Here is a 14,154-nt window from a genome sequence, read left to right as displayed (position 1 = left end):
AACGTCCGAGACTGGGTGGGTGAGATGAGAAGCAGCCTCCCTCTGCGCGCTTGCTGCCCGAATCCCCACCACCAGACTGTGGCTAAAAATGAGTTCCTGCGCCTCATTTCCCCAGCGTGGGTCTCTGCATCTGGGCCCTCTGCGTGGGCGACTGGGTGAGGGTCTCTTGCGGCAATCGGACGCCGGAGGCCCTTGGAGACCCTTGGCCGCACGAAGCCCTACCACCCGGTTCTCTCTTCTCTGGCGACCAGAGGCGTCCCAGGACGAACACAGTCCGGGGCCAAGTCCTGGTTTTAATTTTNTGCCATGTACGACGACGAGAGCGCCATCGATTTCAGCGCCTACATCGACTCCATGGCCGCCGTGCCCACCTTGGAGCTGTGCCACGACGAGCTCTTCGCGGACCTCTTCAACAGCAACCATAAGGCGGGCGGCGCGGGCGGCGCGGGCGGCCTGGAGCTACTGCCCGGCGGCCCCGCGCGGCCGCCGGGCCCGGGCCCCGCTGTCCCGCGCCCGCTCAAGCGGGAACCTGACTGGGGCGACAGTGACGCGCCCGGCTCGTTGCTGCCCGCGCAGGTGGCCGCGTGCGCGCAGACGGTGGTGAGCCTGGCGACCTCCGCGCAACCCACACCGCCCACGTCTCCGGAGCCGCCGCGAAGCAGCCCGGGTCCGAGCCCAGCGCCGGGTCCTGCCCGAGAAAAAGGCTCCGGCAAGAGGGGCCCCGACCGCGGCAGCCCGGAGTACCGACAGCGACGCGAGCGCAACAACATCGCGGTGCGCAAGAGTCGTGACAAGGCCAAGCGACGCAACCAGGAGATGCAGCAGAAGCTGGTGGAGTTGTCGGCGGAGAACGAGAAACTGCACCAGCGCGTGGAGCAGCTCACGCGGGACCTGGCCGGCCTCCGGCAGTTCTTCAAACAGCTGCCCAGCCCGTCCTTCCTGTCGTCCGCCGGGGCCGCCGACTGCCGGTAACGCGCGGCCAGGGCCGGGAGAGACTCACCAACGACCGATACCTCAGAATCGACGGGCCCGTAGTGGAGCGCGCCCTAGCCAGGCGCCGCGAGAGTCGCCCGGCGCCTGCTGCAGTTTCTTTGGGACATGTGAGTGAAAGGAAGCTACAGCCTGGACTTACAGTCACTGAACTGCGAGAGAAGCTATACGTGTTTATTTTCCCTTAAATTATTTTTATAATGGTAGCTTTTTCTACATCTTACTCTTATTGAAGCAGCTAAGGTACATTTGTAAAAAAACAAAAACCCTTTCAAACAAAACCTTTGTATTGTAGATAAGAGGAAAAGACTGAGCATGATCACTTTTTATATTAATTTTTACAACATTTGTAAGAATAAAGAAGCATTTAAAATCGCCCCTGCTTCATATATTCGCAACGACTACAGCACACCGGTGCGCCAGGACCCTAAACGTGGCGTGCCAGACCTAGCCTGAGGTGAGCACCTGGGGTCTTGGGACCAGGTGTGTTTTTCTCTTGGGGGAATAGAGCTTCTTAGACAAGAGGGTCAGCTTGCTTTTCGAACATGCCAGAGACTACTTCCACGTTTTCTTTAGCTTGCCTAAAATATATATGGCATGACTAAGCGTGCCTAAGGCTAGCAGCTTTCCAGTGGAAGATGCTCTCCCCAAAGTACCTAGATCTGGGTTGGGGCTGGCTGATTTGAGGGCCCCGCTGATAACATCACTAACTCTAGATTGCGGGTGAGGGATAGAGGAGGCCTTAAGTGATCCGGAAATTTGTTTGGTCTTCTGCTTTCCTGGGACTTTGCTTTCACTTTCCTGAGTCTTCAGGACCACAGTGGAGTGTAGATTTTCAAAGTGTGCATAAGGACGAAATAGTCTTGCAGTAGATACAAAGGCAGTCCTCAAGCTATTTTAAACTGGCTATTTTGTTAGCAATTGTAATGTTTCAAGGCTTAATCCAAACAAAGCCATCTGCTTTTTTTCCTAAGAAAACTGGTTATTTGGCAGCTTTTCTTGTCTAAGAACTGGGCAAGTTAAGTGTATATTATGTAATTAATTAACCATGGTTTGTCGTCATGTTGAGGAAGAAAACAAAATCTTTAGCATTCAAAGATAATTCATGGCTTTATGTGTATTAAATCTCTGTCAACAAAGTGAATAATGATAAGCGACTGCTCTAAATCTGGGTGATCTTTGGTCCTGTCACAGTGCAATTACCCAGCTTGATCTAACAGGTCATGTGGTGGAGTGAGCTTCCCATATCTCTACTCAGTATACAACTTTATCAATATATATAACTTATTTATAGTTCATGGATAACATTTAAACCTCTGACATAGTTTCCCAGGACTTTTTCCCAAAAAATACTGAACTGCAAAATGCTTAGATTGGACACTTATTGTATCAGAACAGTAATATCACAATGTGGGACAAAGTTTTAAGGTCACAAGGTATTTTTCTTTGGGGAAATGAAAACATACAAGGAAAAGATGACGAAGCATAAAATTTTGAATACTATTAAGCTATAATTGTACAACATATTTATGTCCAATGTTATTGCCTAACATATATACAAAACGAAGGTCTCAGGTTTATTAAAGCTCTAGAAACATTCCTAAATTTGTGGAAAGATAATAAAAAAGCCATAGAAAAGATCTTTTAGATTTATAGTTTACAAAACCATCTTACATTTGTCCCAGAAAAATCGAGTAAGTTTCATTTTAAGATCATAAAATAATTCACTCTGTCCATAGTTAACAAATAACTACAAAACCCAGTCCCCACCCCCACCCTTGCAGCCACATTGCAAAGTTCACAAATCCAGTGGCAACTGCTGGCCTTCAGCAGAGTTTCCTCCTGTACTCAGAAGCTCAATTTCCTCCAATCCAATGAAGTTAGTTGGGTGGGTGGTTATGGACTGTACAAAACAACTTAACAGCCCCACCTCCTTTCCGAGGACACTCTTTACTTCGTAAGTCTGCAGTGATAAAGGCATGCTGGTTAGAGCAAATACAGCCAGCCCTGCACGTTTTGTTCCCAGCAATACAGAACAGAACAGGCCCTTTCCCCAATCCAGGACCTTCTGTCCTCAAATGGTGAGAAGAGTTGGGTGGGGGGTGCTGCTGTCAAAGCCCCCTTTATTATGGCAAATGAAGGAACTATTTTATTCTGATAACTTAATTCTGTTTTTATACAAGGAACATTTAATACATCTCATGTTTCTTAGTGTATGCTGTGATAAGCTGGCCAAGGGAAGGAATGAAGGACAAGACTTGCAAAGGATCTGCCTATGCTTCAGCTGGACAGGCAGGCTGGGGCTCAGAGCTGTCTCCACTTCCTTTGGGACACTTCCCCAATCTAGCAGCACTTCCGGTCAAAGGATTTCCTGGAACTTTGCCCCAACCTTCCCTCCTCAACAGGATCCTATTTCTTCTTAAATTATACTATGCTAAACACCTCCTCCTGTGTTGTAGTAATGAAACTAAGCTTTTTCTTCACATGCTTAATCTCAGGCAAATTTCCTTTTGATAAGAATTCTGCACAGGGTAACCAGGGTCCCCAACCCCGGCTTGGTCTCCATAGATCAAACTGTAGATCATTTATGGTTAGAGAGTGGGGCAGAAAATAAAAGCTTAAAAGTCTTGGGATAAATGAGATCTTTGGACTTCTGGGAGACACTTGCACACGAATACTGTGGGCACTCCTCTCCTCTGTGCAAGGCACCTGATAAATTTCTACAACTTTCTGTTTGGTATGTATTAACTTACCTCTTCCTTCATTAAGCTGTCACAACCCAGAAGATCAAGTCTGGAGAGGGCAGATAATGTAGCCAGAGCAGACTAAGTCTGTGGATACTTGTGCCCTCCCATCAAGTGGGTGGTCTTTTACCCTCATTCTGAGGCTGGGCTGGTTNTCCCCGCCGCCTTTTTTTTCCTTTTTGGAAGTACTGGGGTTTGAACCAAGGTGTACTCTACTACTGAGCTATATCCCCAGCCCTTTTTATTTTGTGACAGGGTTTTACTAAGTTGCCAGGGCTGCCTTTAAACTTGGTATCCTCCTGCCTCAGCTTCCTGAGTAGCTGAGATCACAGGCATGTGCCACTGTGCCCAGTCTTAATGTGCTTTGTAAGAAGTTTTGGCTTCTTTAGCGAAATAAGTTAGAATAATGTCTCAATTGGTGGGCACTGGAGTGACTGGGAGAATAAAAGTTGCTGGTCAAGGCAGGAAGAGAAGAAATTAATAATGGAGGCTCTGGCTTTCCTTATAGGCTCAACTGTAGCATGGACAATAAGTTCATGGCCCACTCATTCACTCACTCATTGTAGTTTACTATGAGCCCATGCAGCCTCATGACAGTAAACAAGACAGAACCTCAAAGCTTCTGGTCTGGAGGAAGGGCACCAAGCAATAGAGAAAGATGGTCACCAAACAGTACTGGGAGGAGGGTGGCAGGACAGTTAGGTACTTCTCTGGTGTCTCTTAAAAATTTTAGCCTTGTTGGTGTAAGCAGGAAGGAGATAGCCTAGGCATTCCTATGCTCCTTTGGAGCAAATACACATAATTTTGACTTTAAAAAAGTCAATAAAAAATCTGTTCTATTTAAAGTGTTAGGTTTGTCTTACATCACCCATAAATGGAGCTTAAATTATAAATTTTTTATATTTGGGGAAAGTTAATATGGTGAGGTTAAAACAACTGTAATGGCCAACTCACATGCACTATTCATATGAATGTGTATCTGCATATGTACAAATTGTTTGTGTGTTTGTGTATTTTTTTGGGGGGGGGGATTGAATCTAGGGACACTCAACCACTGGGCTTCATAACATGAGTTACTTAGCGCCTCATCATTGCTGAGGCTGGCTCTGAACTCAACGATCCTCCTGCCTTAGCCTCTCGAGCCACTGGGAGTAGAGGCGTGTGCCACTGCACCAGGCTGTATACCTATTTTTAAATGGCACAATATATGTGTTCCCTTAACTTTTCCTTTTCTGAAACTTAAGGGAATGAACTTCTGAATTCCACATAAATATAATGTTATCATTGAGAAATGACATGTACAGCGACAACCAATCCTATTGTTTTCACATATAGAGCTTGACTACATTAAAGTGAAGGCATAAAATTTACCATTCAAGTAACCTTATTAGAAACAGTACAATTTGCTCCAGGATGAATGGAATTATGGTTCTTATGGAAAGCCCTAATTTGACGCTTTAGATTTTGGTGGATGTGCATTCTCACCAGGAAACGGACAAAATCCAGACTGGGTAATTTGCTGCTCATGTCCTTGCATAGGCCTTTTGATAACTTCTTCAATTAGCTACTTTCCAGGATAGATGTAAAGGTCCAAAAGTTGGGGGTAGGGTGAAGAGCCTCCTAAAATGTGTACCTCCAGGCTTGGAAAGTTCCCTTGCTCTGATGGTGTGGGCTCTGAAGTCAGCATCCACAAATACCTAGTGCAGTGACCACCCTGTGCCCCTTTACACACATATGCATACACACACCCACAGCACTCAAGCAAACATGTACACAAGTACTTGCACATATACACTCACATGTGCACGAAGGCACACCTGTCCTCTTGAGCTCTTTTTAAATAGGATTTTATCTATGGGAACATTCTAGTTGAGAAGTTAAATGTATGGGAGGGACAAGATGCCTCAGCCAGTAGGAAAGCCAAGTGAAGGAGGGAGGAACTGCCAGGGCTTCTTGGCCTTTGAGTCCCTAAAGAGGGGTAGGGTTTACCAGGCAACATGAAGTGCTGCCCATTGCTGGAGGCTTCCTGGAGGAAGCACCAAGCTGCCTTCCTGAGGAGCCCTCAGGTGCCCAGTGGGTGACCAGCCTGCCGCACCCAGTCAGGGGTTGGAGGCTGTGGAGCCACAAAGCAAGACATCAGCTACTGGGCAGCATGGATCAGTGGGTGAACTCTGCCATACCCAGCTGTTACCAGTTGTGGGTTTATGTGGGAGCATTTTCAGTGCTTTCCCCATCTTTCTCCATGGATATTCATTCTCTGAAACGCCTTATCTGTCATCTTTAGCATCTGCCCATTCCCCAGTCCCCCACTGTGGAAACCTCTGACCTGTCAGCCTTGGGCAGAACCCTCTGACCCAGCATGGCCTCTTCTTTCTTCTTCCCTCTCCCAAAAGACAGGAGACAAGGAATCCGCCCTCAGGCACCACTGCCTTGTCACCTGCTAAACACTGAAACTTTCATAAGTTCCTGTCACATGTCTCCTATCTGAGCTGGCTACTAACACTGCCAGTTTGTCACTTCTGCAGGGATTACAATGATTGTGCCTTTGTGGGATGTATTTGGGTAAGATCTATACTCCCTGACAGAAAAAGGTGGGTTCTGCCTTACTGGGATGATGGGGAGATTGGAGAGAACACATGTGAGAAAGGCAGTGAGTTCAGTTCTTGGCCCATGATGATTACTGACTTTTACACAATCAGGAAACACTTGCATATGTACCTTCTTACAGCCTGGTCTGAGCATCAACCCCTATGTGGGCCACAGGAGCAACAGCTCAGATGGAGGTTCTAAGCTGGAACATGGGGTTGCTCAGGAGCCAGTGGGCTTTATCTCAGGGGGAATAGAGACTCCTAGAACTCCATAGGAGATGAAAGCCCTATGAAAGCAGGGCTTAGAGGTTAAGCTCAAACCAGTGATCTTAAGATATTATTCACAGATTTATCCATATTACAATTTAAACGGATAGCCCTGGATTAGCTGAAAAAGGGTGAAAACTGAAAGTGCTCTGCATGGCATGTCCTGAATCTTGGGCCAGGAGAGGAACTGGCAGAGCTGGAGAGGGTGGCAGGCTGAGGAAAGGGGTTTCCACAAGTCAAGTCTGTGCACATTCTGGCTTGAATCAGAGCTGGAATTTGTCCACAGATTCCATGAGGAAAAGACCCCTGTTCAATGGGCCAAAGTTGATCTGGGAATGATCAGCCTTCCCTGTTCCTACCTCCTGCGAGGCTGACCCAAGCCAGCTCCTGGGCCCTTCTCCAGGCTCGATAATTCCAAGAGCCACTTGTGGTGCTTTTAAACAGGTTTGACAATACAAATAGCATCTCAAGGACAGAATTCCCATTTATAAGGCCCAAATTCTGTGATACAGAAACTGTATACTTTGGGGATACTTCTCTTAGAGAAGTACTTTGCTCTACTAAGTCTCAACACAGTAATTCTCAAGGCAGGAAAATCAGTTTTGAGGGATAATGGTAACATTTTCAGCTACATAAAGTCTGGAATACCCATCATTGAAAAACTAAAGAGCATCTTAGGTAATTCTGTTCTACAACTGTGAAGCTATGGCAGCAGGACACCAACCTCCAGACCATGTAATTATAATCAAAGCCAGTGGGACAGATTCCTGTATTTGCTTCAAGGTTGATCTGGAAATAACTTCATTTACAAAGAGGAAAGAATCTCATCAGCCTACATGGGCACTTGTTAGTAAGTGACAGTAAAAGGATGTATCCATTTTTCAATATGTAAGCAGACACAATTTTTTTGGGCAGTACTGGGAATCAAACCCAGGTACCTTACAACTAAGCTATATCCCCAGCCCTTTTCATTTTTTTAAAAAAAATTTGAGACAGGGTCTCATAAGTTCCTGAGACTGGCCTCAAACTTGTGATCCTCCTCCCTCAGCCTCCCCAGTAGCTGGGATTACAAGCATGCACCACTGTGGCTGATCTGATCCAGGTTTTAATTCTCAAGGTAGGCTAATCAGTGGGATTTGTTGTAACTGAACATAAATGGCAGAGGGCTCTTTCTCTGCAGACGATTGCTCGATTGCTCACTCAGGCTCAAGAGTGTTGGGCATACCTGGGCTGGGACTCCCTGTACTTACCCCATCCTCACAGGCAGCAAACCTCAGCAGTGAAGAAATACTGCCCTGCAATAGCTGCAACGACAGGGGAACAGGGCTGGGTTAAAACTATTACGTACTCATGCAAAAATAACTCTTGTTCTTAAAATTAACAGGCTAAGTCTAAACTGCCTGTCTTTTCTTCAAAGCTTCAGCAGAAGCTTTAAGTCAAACATGACTTTGAAGTTACAATATGGAGACTATTTGTGAAGAGGTACTCTGAGGGCTAGAGAGAGCTCTGGGTATAGGTCCCTCCCAGCTGTGAGTCACACACATCAATACCATAGGTGGACAAAGAACATGCAAGTGCTCTAATTTTCCCCTGTCCTTGAGTTCCTGAGGTACATGTGGAAAATGAGCATGTGCTCTAGGTACCAGCTCCTACCTTAACCTTCACGCTGCACTGGGGCCTTGAGGGGCAGTCCAGAAAGACTTGCAGGTGCCTCTTGAGAACAGGAGATGTGACCAACTCACAACAATCTCCACAGAAAAAGGTGCCTCTGTTGTGTGAAAATGCATAGGAAAAACAAACAAGTGAGGAGGCCCAATTAGATGAGTTCTAGCAACAGACACACATTTCTCTAAAAATGAATGTTTGCTGAGGGAGACAAGAGGGTTTTGCTATCAAAATCAACTTCCTGAGATTGGCCAGAGTCTGATTCTATTCTGATGGATGAATGCAGGCTTTGGTGACAGTGGCTGAAGACTATTGAGGGGACTCTTGGACAGGCAGAGAGTTATCATTTACATGGAGCAGAGGGGAAGGCACCACTATCTTTGGTCCCCTACTGCTTCCACTTGAATCCACGTTCTCTGGCCTCTTCAATGTGATCTGGAGATGACTTGTGTACAAAGGCCACCAACCCAGCAGGCATCAAGGCAACATTTGTTCTTTGCTTCCTAAAGAGGGAACAAGTAATGAGCACACCCTTTTCTGCCTGTCACTCTACAAAGTCCAGTTGGGAGGCCAGGGAATTGACTCCAAAGAAACAAACTGCATGGACATCCAGCCCTCACCATGACCCAAGAGGAGGTGCAGAAAAACTGGGCAGGGAAGGGATGTCTGTTCAGTGCTGCTCATTGGTGTCTGGTGTCTGGAAAAGCCTGGACCACTTGCACAGGACACTCTATAAAGTCCTCACATTGCTCTCACTTATTCATGTTTATCCTGCCTTTCTTTTTTCTTCTGACTAATAATAAAGGAGCTAAGGACAAAAACCAGCTCTTTTAAAAGACAGAAATATCTGCAAAAGCAACAGGAAAATACTAGTTAGGAAAACCCACAGGTATAGTGGCCTTTTTCTTGCAGCTCAGCAGAGCAGGTTCCCCTCGGAGCTCTTAGGGAAGCTGCTGAAGGCAGCAAGGCTGTGGGGCCTTGGGGCTAGGTCATGCTCTTTGGGGCCTGGGAATTTCAGGGCAGCCTTACCCATCTTCTGGCCTCTGTTCCAATCTCCCATTGCCACACCGGTCACATGTAGGCCATGAGAAAGCGGTGTTCTCATCCACGCCAACCACAGTGCCTAGGCCCATGTGAGAGAAAAGCCAGACCTTCAGAGGTAATTTCTGCTCTGATCACCCAGATGACATGTGAACCCTCAGATTGTTTTCTTACTGGTAAATTTATATAAGTCTGAGCTTTTTATAATTTCCACTTATTACACATACAAAATTAAAACAATTTAAAGCAAATTTTAAACTTGCCTACAACAAGACCACCTAACCAAGCATCTTTGTTTTTCCTTGATTTTTCCCCCCAGAAGCATACATAGTTAAATCGTTAAGGTCAAACCATCCATGGATGTTACCTTGTGTTTTTGAACTTACTACACAGCTGCTGGAAAGATTGTTATCTTATTGACATGCAGTAAGGTGACAGATTCCATTCCACCCTCCCCATGTTAGATATTAGGTCTCTAAATTAATTAATTAGTTGATTAATTTTGTAGTTCTGGGGATTGAACCCAGGGGGTACTCTATCACTGAGATTCTCCAGCTCCTTTTAGAATTATTTTGAGACAGAGTCTTGTTAAGTTGCGGAGATTGGCCTCCAACTTGCAATCACCTTGTCTTAGCCTCCTGAGTTGCTGGGATCACAGGCTTCCTCAGGATTACTTTAATGGTATGGCAGTGAGTGTCTCTGCATAGAAGCCTTTTCTGTATGAAGGCCCTTATTCAGAACAGATTCCTGGAAGTAGAATTATTGCTTCCCAGAGTATGAGTAGTGGGGATATACAAAAAGCCTTTCAGAAAGTACTTCCTAAGAGGACATTTTAATTTACATTGTCCCAATTCACAGAATGCCAGTTTCACTATACTGCACAATCAGTATCTTAAGAATGTGCCTCCTTAACAGGTATAATGAAATTGCTTATTTTAATTCCACTTCTTTCATAAGAAAAGATAAATCATTCTTATTGGTTTGTTAATATATTCTCAAATAAGATTTCTCTGGTTTCCTTATTGTAATTGTGATTAAGAATGCATGCATTTCTTTTCTACTCCAGCATTTATGATTGATTTATTCAACCAACAAATAAGTATAGGATACCGCTATTTTTTTTTTTTTCTGGGTACTGGGGATCTAACCTAGGACCTCCATGAATGCTAAGTAAGACTGTATCATTAAACCACACCCTATCCTTGATTTTTTTTTTTTTTTGCAGTACTAGGGATTAAACCCATGGGCCCTCTACCACTAAGTTATATCCCCTGTCCTTTTTATTTAATTCTGAGACAGAATCTTGATAAGTTGTTGAGGCTTGCCTCAAATTTGTTATCTTCCTGTCTCAGCCTCCCACAGATATGGGAGGTAGTACAGATGTGTACCACCACACACAGTCATATCATGCTATTTAGAATGAGATATATGCGGGCCTTGAGGCACAAAGATACACGGAACATTATCTACTTCAATGGAATCAGTCTAGTTGGGAAAGCAGATAAATAAACAAGGAATAAAATTATCATGAAATAAATGCTAATAGAGAAAAGGAAAAGTCCTCTGAAAAGTGCAGCAGAGATGCCTTGTGGTCTGGTTTGAGGGCCAGGGAAGCTTCTACAGAAAGGAGTGAGGGGATTGGCAGCCTGACCCTGGCAGTCAAACTTATACCTCTGACAACCCTGCATACCCCAGTGGGGCTGGAGGCTGTGCTAGCATTGAGGGAGGGCAGGCAATACAGCTGTGGAGTTGGCAACACCATAGCTGGGATTGAGATGGTCATGTTTCCTTGGATGTGAAGCATGATTGATAACATCAAGATACATTGGCAAACTGCAGATCATCCTTGAAATGTGATGAATTAGATGCTTAAAGAAAAAGTAAGAAGTGACCTGAGTTTCTGGATAAATAGATGAGTTTCTGTTCCCATTCTTGAAGCAAAATGTTTCATTCTGTTCCCATTCTTGAAGCAAAATGCTTCCTCTACAGAAAATATATCTGTAGAGGGTAAAGCAGAGTTATGGGAAATAGCAGGCTTGGTTTATTAAAATACATTTATGCAATGCAGACTTGAATGACTTCTTAAAAATGAGAATAATAGATCTTGATTTTTTAAAGGCTGTCCTAGCTAATGACATTGTCCTTGCAAATCTAATCAAAAGCATGTCGAAAGGATGAAAAGTAAAGTCAATAAAGTCCTATAATACAGCCGGAAAGGAATGTGAGCTCATTCATAATAGTCAGATGCAGAAGGAAGTCCAAAGGAGAGAAATGTGTGGCCTGTCCCCAAACACCAGATCATGTCATGCATTGTGGTCAGGTTCCCATCCGGGCCTGTGTGCCCAGCATGGAGCTATTTCATAGCAGGGCTTGGTAAACAACTGCTAAACTAATTATTAAAAATAGGCTGCTACTAAGCAAAGTTCCTTTTTACTGTAGGATGTGCATGGGTGTTAATAGCATTTACATTTATATGGGATTAAGTAATTTCCTTCCAATTAGAGAATAAGGCAAGAGTTGATGAAATGTTTTTCATGGGGTCTACAAACCACTAGAAATCTTTCGGGCAAACTTAAATGAATTTAAGGGATGTTTGGGAAGTGTAATTAAACAGTGTTGAGAACATTCACTTAAATGAACACCAGAAGAAAAAAATAAACAATTTTTGCCAGCACTGAGGGGTGTGATGCCACCTTCATTGGCTTGCCTGCAGGTTGCTATTAAAAGCTTCATACTTTGCTTGTCTTCTGTACAGAAATCCCTCATAATCAGGTTTGGGAAAAGTATATATCACTTAGTTATTAAAGCTTCTTTTTAAAAAGGTCTTTCTAAGAGTGTTAAGGAAAGTGCCTCAACTGCAAGCTATCTGGGGTCCTTTTGGGCTAAGCTGACACCGCCAGGTCAATGTACACATTTCTTCAGTTATTCTGTATTCTCTGCTACACCCTTCCCCCTGAAATTTCCTGAAAGGAAGAAGTAGGGGGAATCACAATTTATAAAACTTCTACCTAAAAGCCGAGACCTGGTTTGAGGATGGGCCTTTGCCATCCCTTCCCACGGAGGCATGCTTCATCCATTCATGGAGCGGTATGCAAAGTCCCTCACCCTTAGTGAGCTATGAATAAAGAAGAATAAATGGTTCGAGAGAGAAAAAAAATTGTTGCTGCAAGACTACTTCACCCCAGAAAATAAAGTGGAAAGAAGTCTTTGCATATTCTGGGCACTGACATTCAGAGAAGAATAGGCCCTGTGCCCTTATTGAGGAATGAGTGCTCTCCCCTCAGGGAGGCTCACATTTCTTAGGAGTGATAAACACCTTCACAGGGATTCTGTTCTGGGAATGTGTTCAGGGTCCTTTCAAGCCCTACTTGAAGAAAATGCTTAATATTTAGCTGTCTGAGACCTAGATGCTCAACTGACTTAGCAGTTGCTGAGAGCTGCCCAATCCCCAGTACTGACTTACTGCAGATGTAAAGATGCCCAGATGGAGCCAGGCTGGAGACAAATCATCACTGAATCCTGGGCCACTGACACAGGACAAAGCAAGGATGAAAGCCTGAGAAGGGAGCATCTGCTATTATTGTAGAAAAGTGAGGACTCCACCCAGGTATGGATTTGAGGGAGTTGGAGCTAGGCAGTTCACAGCTGGCTAGTGTACAGGGCAGGGATTCCTGGTAGGAACAGTGCACCCATCTGCTGCCTTGCTGTGGGCATTCCTTGTGGGGCAAGTTTATCAATCTTGTCACTTTGCCACTGGGCTTTGTTTTCTCTTAATGCCCAGTGGATTGGTTCTTATCAGAGTATCTGGCAACACTCATTGCTGCTGTGATAACACTCTGCTTACACATCACCCTTATCTACCACAGGTCTGCAGGGAAGTTGCAGAGGAGGCCTGGAAGCAGAGGAGACCTGCAGGGAATGCAAATGAAATTGGGGAGATGGGAAAAAATATGTAAGAAACTTGGATCAACATAAGGAAAAGATCAGCATCGGGAAAGCAATATGAGAAGGTAAAATAGAATCTTTTATATTTCTTCTGAACATGGTGGTATGTACCTATAGTCCCAGTTACTCAGGAGGCCTAGGCAGGAAGATCTCTTGAGACCTGGAGTTCAATACTGGTCTGGGCTATGTATCAAGAAACTGCCTTCTCTTTATTTTTTTAAAATATTTTATACTTAGTCTAAATTGTTCAGTAAGTTATTATTGATCTAATAGTTTATTTAAATAATAACAATGATATACTCAGTGATTTATAGGCAAGTGACGTGAATGACAATGATGTCATAAAAAATAGAAGAAGGAACTGGAAACACTCTTGAGGTACCTGCATTAACTGAGAAGTAGGAGAGTATTATTTGAAAGTGGACTTGAGTGGTTGTAAATGTACATTTCAAACTCTGGGGCAACCACTAGAAAGCATTAAAAAATAAGTATAATTAATATGCAGAAAGAAAAGAAAAAATGGATTCATACAGGATGCCCAATTAAAACGAGAAAAGGCAGAGAAAAAGACAAAACAGAATCAGCGACAATGGATGGAAAACAGTTGTAAATATGATTGGTATCAATTCAATTATATTGATAATCACCAGAAGTGTGGGTAGTTTCAATACACAAAAGACAAAGACTAATTAAATATACAAACATACAAATTTAAAGAGACTGGTTCAAAATACAAGGAAGTTCCATTAAATATAAAGACATAGATAGATTAAGAATAAAGGTGTAGAGAAAGATACATGGTGGGGACTGGGATTATGGCTTAGTTAGAGTGCTTCTAGCACATGCAGGGCCATGGGTTCAATCCTCAGCAACACATGTAAATCAATAAAATAAAGATACTGTGTCCACCTATG

The 14,154-nt window shown here is 44.1% G+C and overlaps 2 protein-coding genes and 1 long non-coding RNA gene across 15 annotated transcripts in view; 2 read left to right on the top strand and 1 right to left on the bottom strand.

Annotated features, from left to right (window-relative positions):
• Positions 1-303: 303 nt before the first annotated feature.
• On the top strand, positions 304-1,365 carry Cebpd (CCAAT enhancer binding protein delta). The gene has a single exon (XM_015485772.2). The coding sequence runs from the start codon at positions 307-309 to the stop codon at positions 970-972; it is 666 nt and encodes a 221-aa protein (XP_015341258.1). The 5' UTR covers positions 304-306; the 3' UTR covers positions 973-1,365.
• A 990-nt stretch (positions 1,366-2,355) lies between these two features.
• Spidr (scaffold protein involved in DNA repair) overlaps positions 2,356-14,154 on the bottom strand; it is a 394,388-nt gene continuing 382,589 nt past the window's right edge. For all 13 annotated transcript variants that reach the window (XM_048782863.1, XM_048782864.1, XM_048782865.1 and 10 more), the window contains 4 exons: positions 9,284-9,377; positions 8,243-8,357; positions 7,840-7,893; positions 2,356-2,953 (listed from right to left, as the gene is read on the bottom strand). In XM_048782863.1, the coding sequence (XP_048638820.1) occupies positions 2,789-2,953; positions 7,840-7,893; positions 8,243-8,357; positions 9,284-9,377 (428 nt within the window). In that variant the 3' untranslated portion in view covers positions 2,356-2,788. The remainder of the gene's footprint in view (positions 2,954-7,839; positions 7,894-8,242; positions 8,358-9,283; positions 9,378-14,154) is intronic.
• LOC107142376 overlaps positions 2,948-14,154 on the top strand; it is a 34,141-nt gene continuing 22,934 nt past the window's right edge. Inside the window, exons 1-2 of the long non-coding RNA XR_001503551.2 lie at positions 2,948-3,071; positions 13,162-13,305. This is a non-coding gene — a long non-coding RNA (uncharacterized LOC107142376). The remainder of the gene's footprint in view (positions 3,072-13,161; positions 13,306-14,154) is intronic.

Source organism: Marmota marmota, unplaced genomic scaffold (assembly GCF_001458135.2).
Source record: "Marmota marmota marmota unplaced genomic scaffold, marMar, whole genome shotgun sequence".
NCBI lineage: Eukaryota > Metazoa > Chordata > Mammalia > Rodentia > Sciuridae > Marmota > Marmota marmota.
Note: the sequence above shows the minus strand (reverse complement) of the source record. Positions and strands in the feature narration are given on the sequence as shown.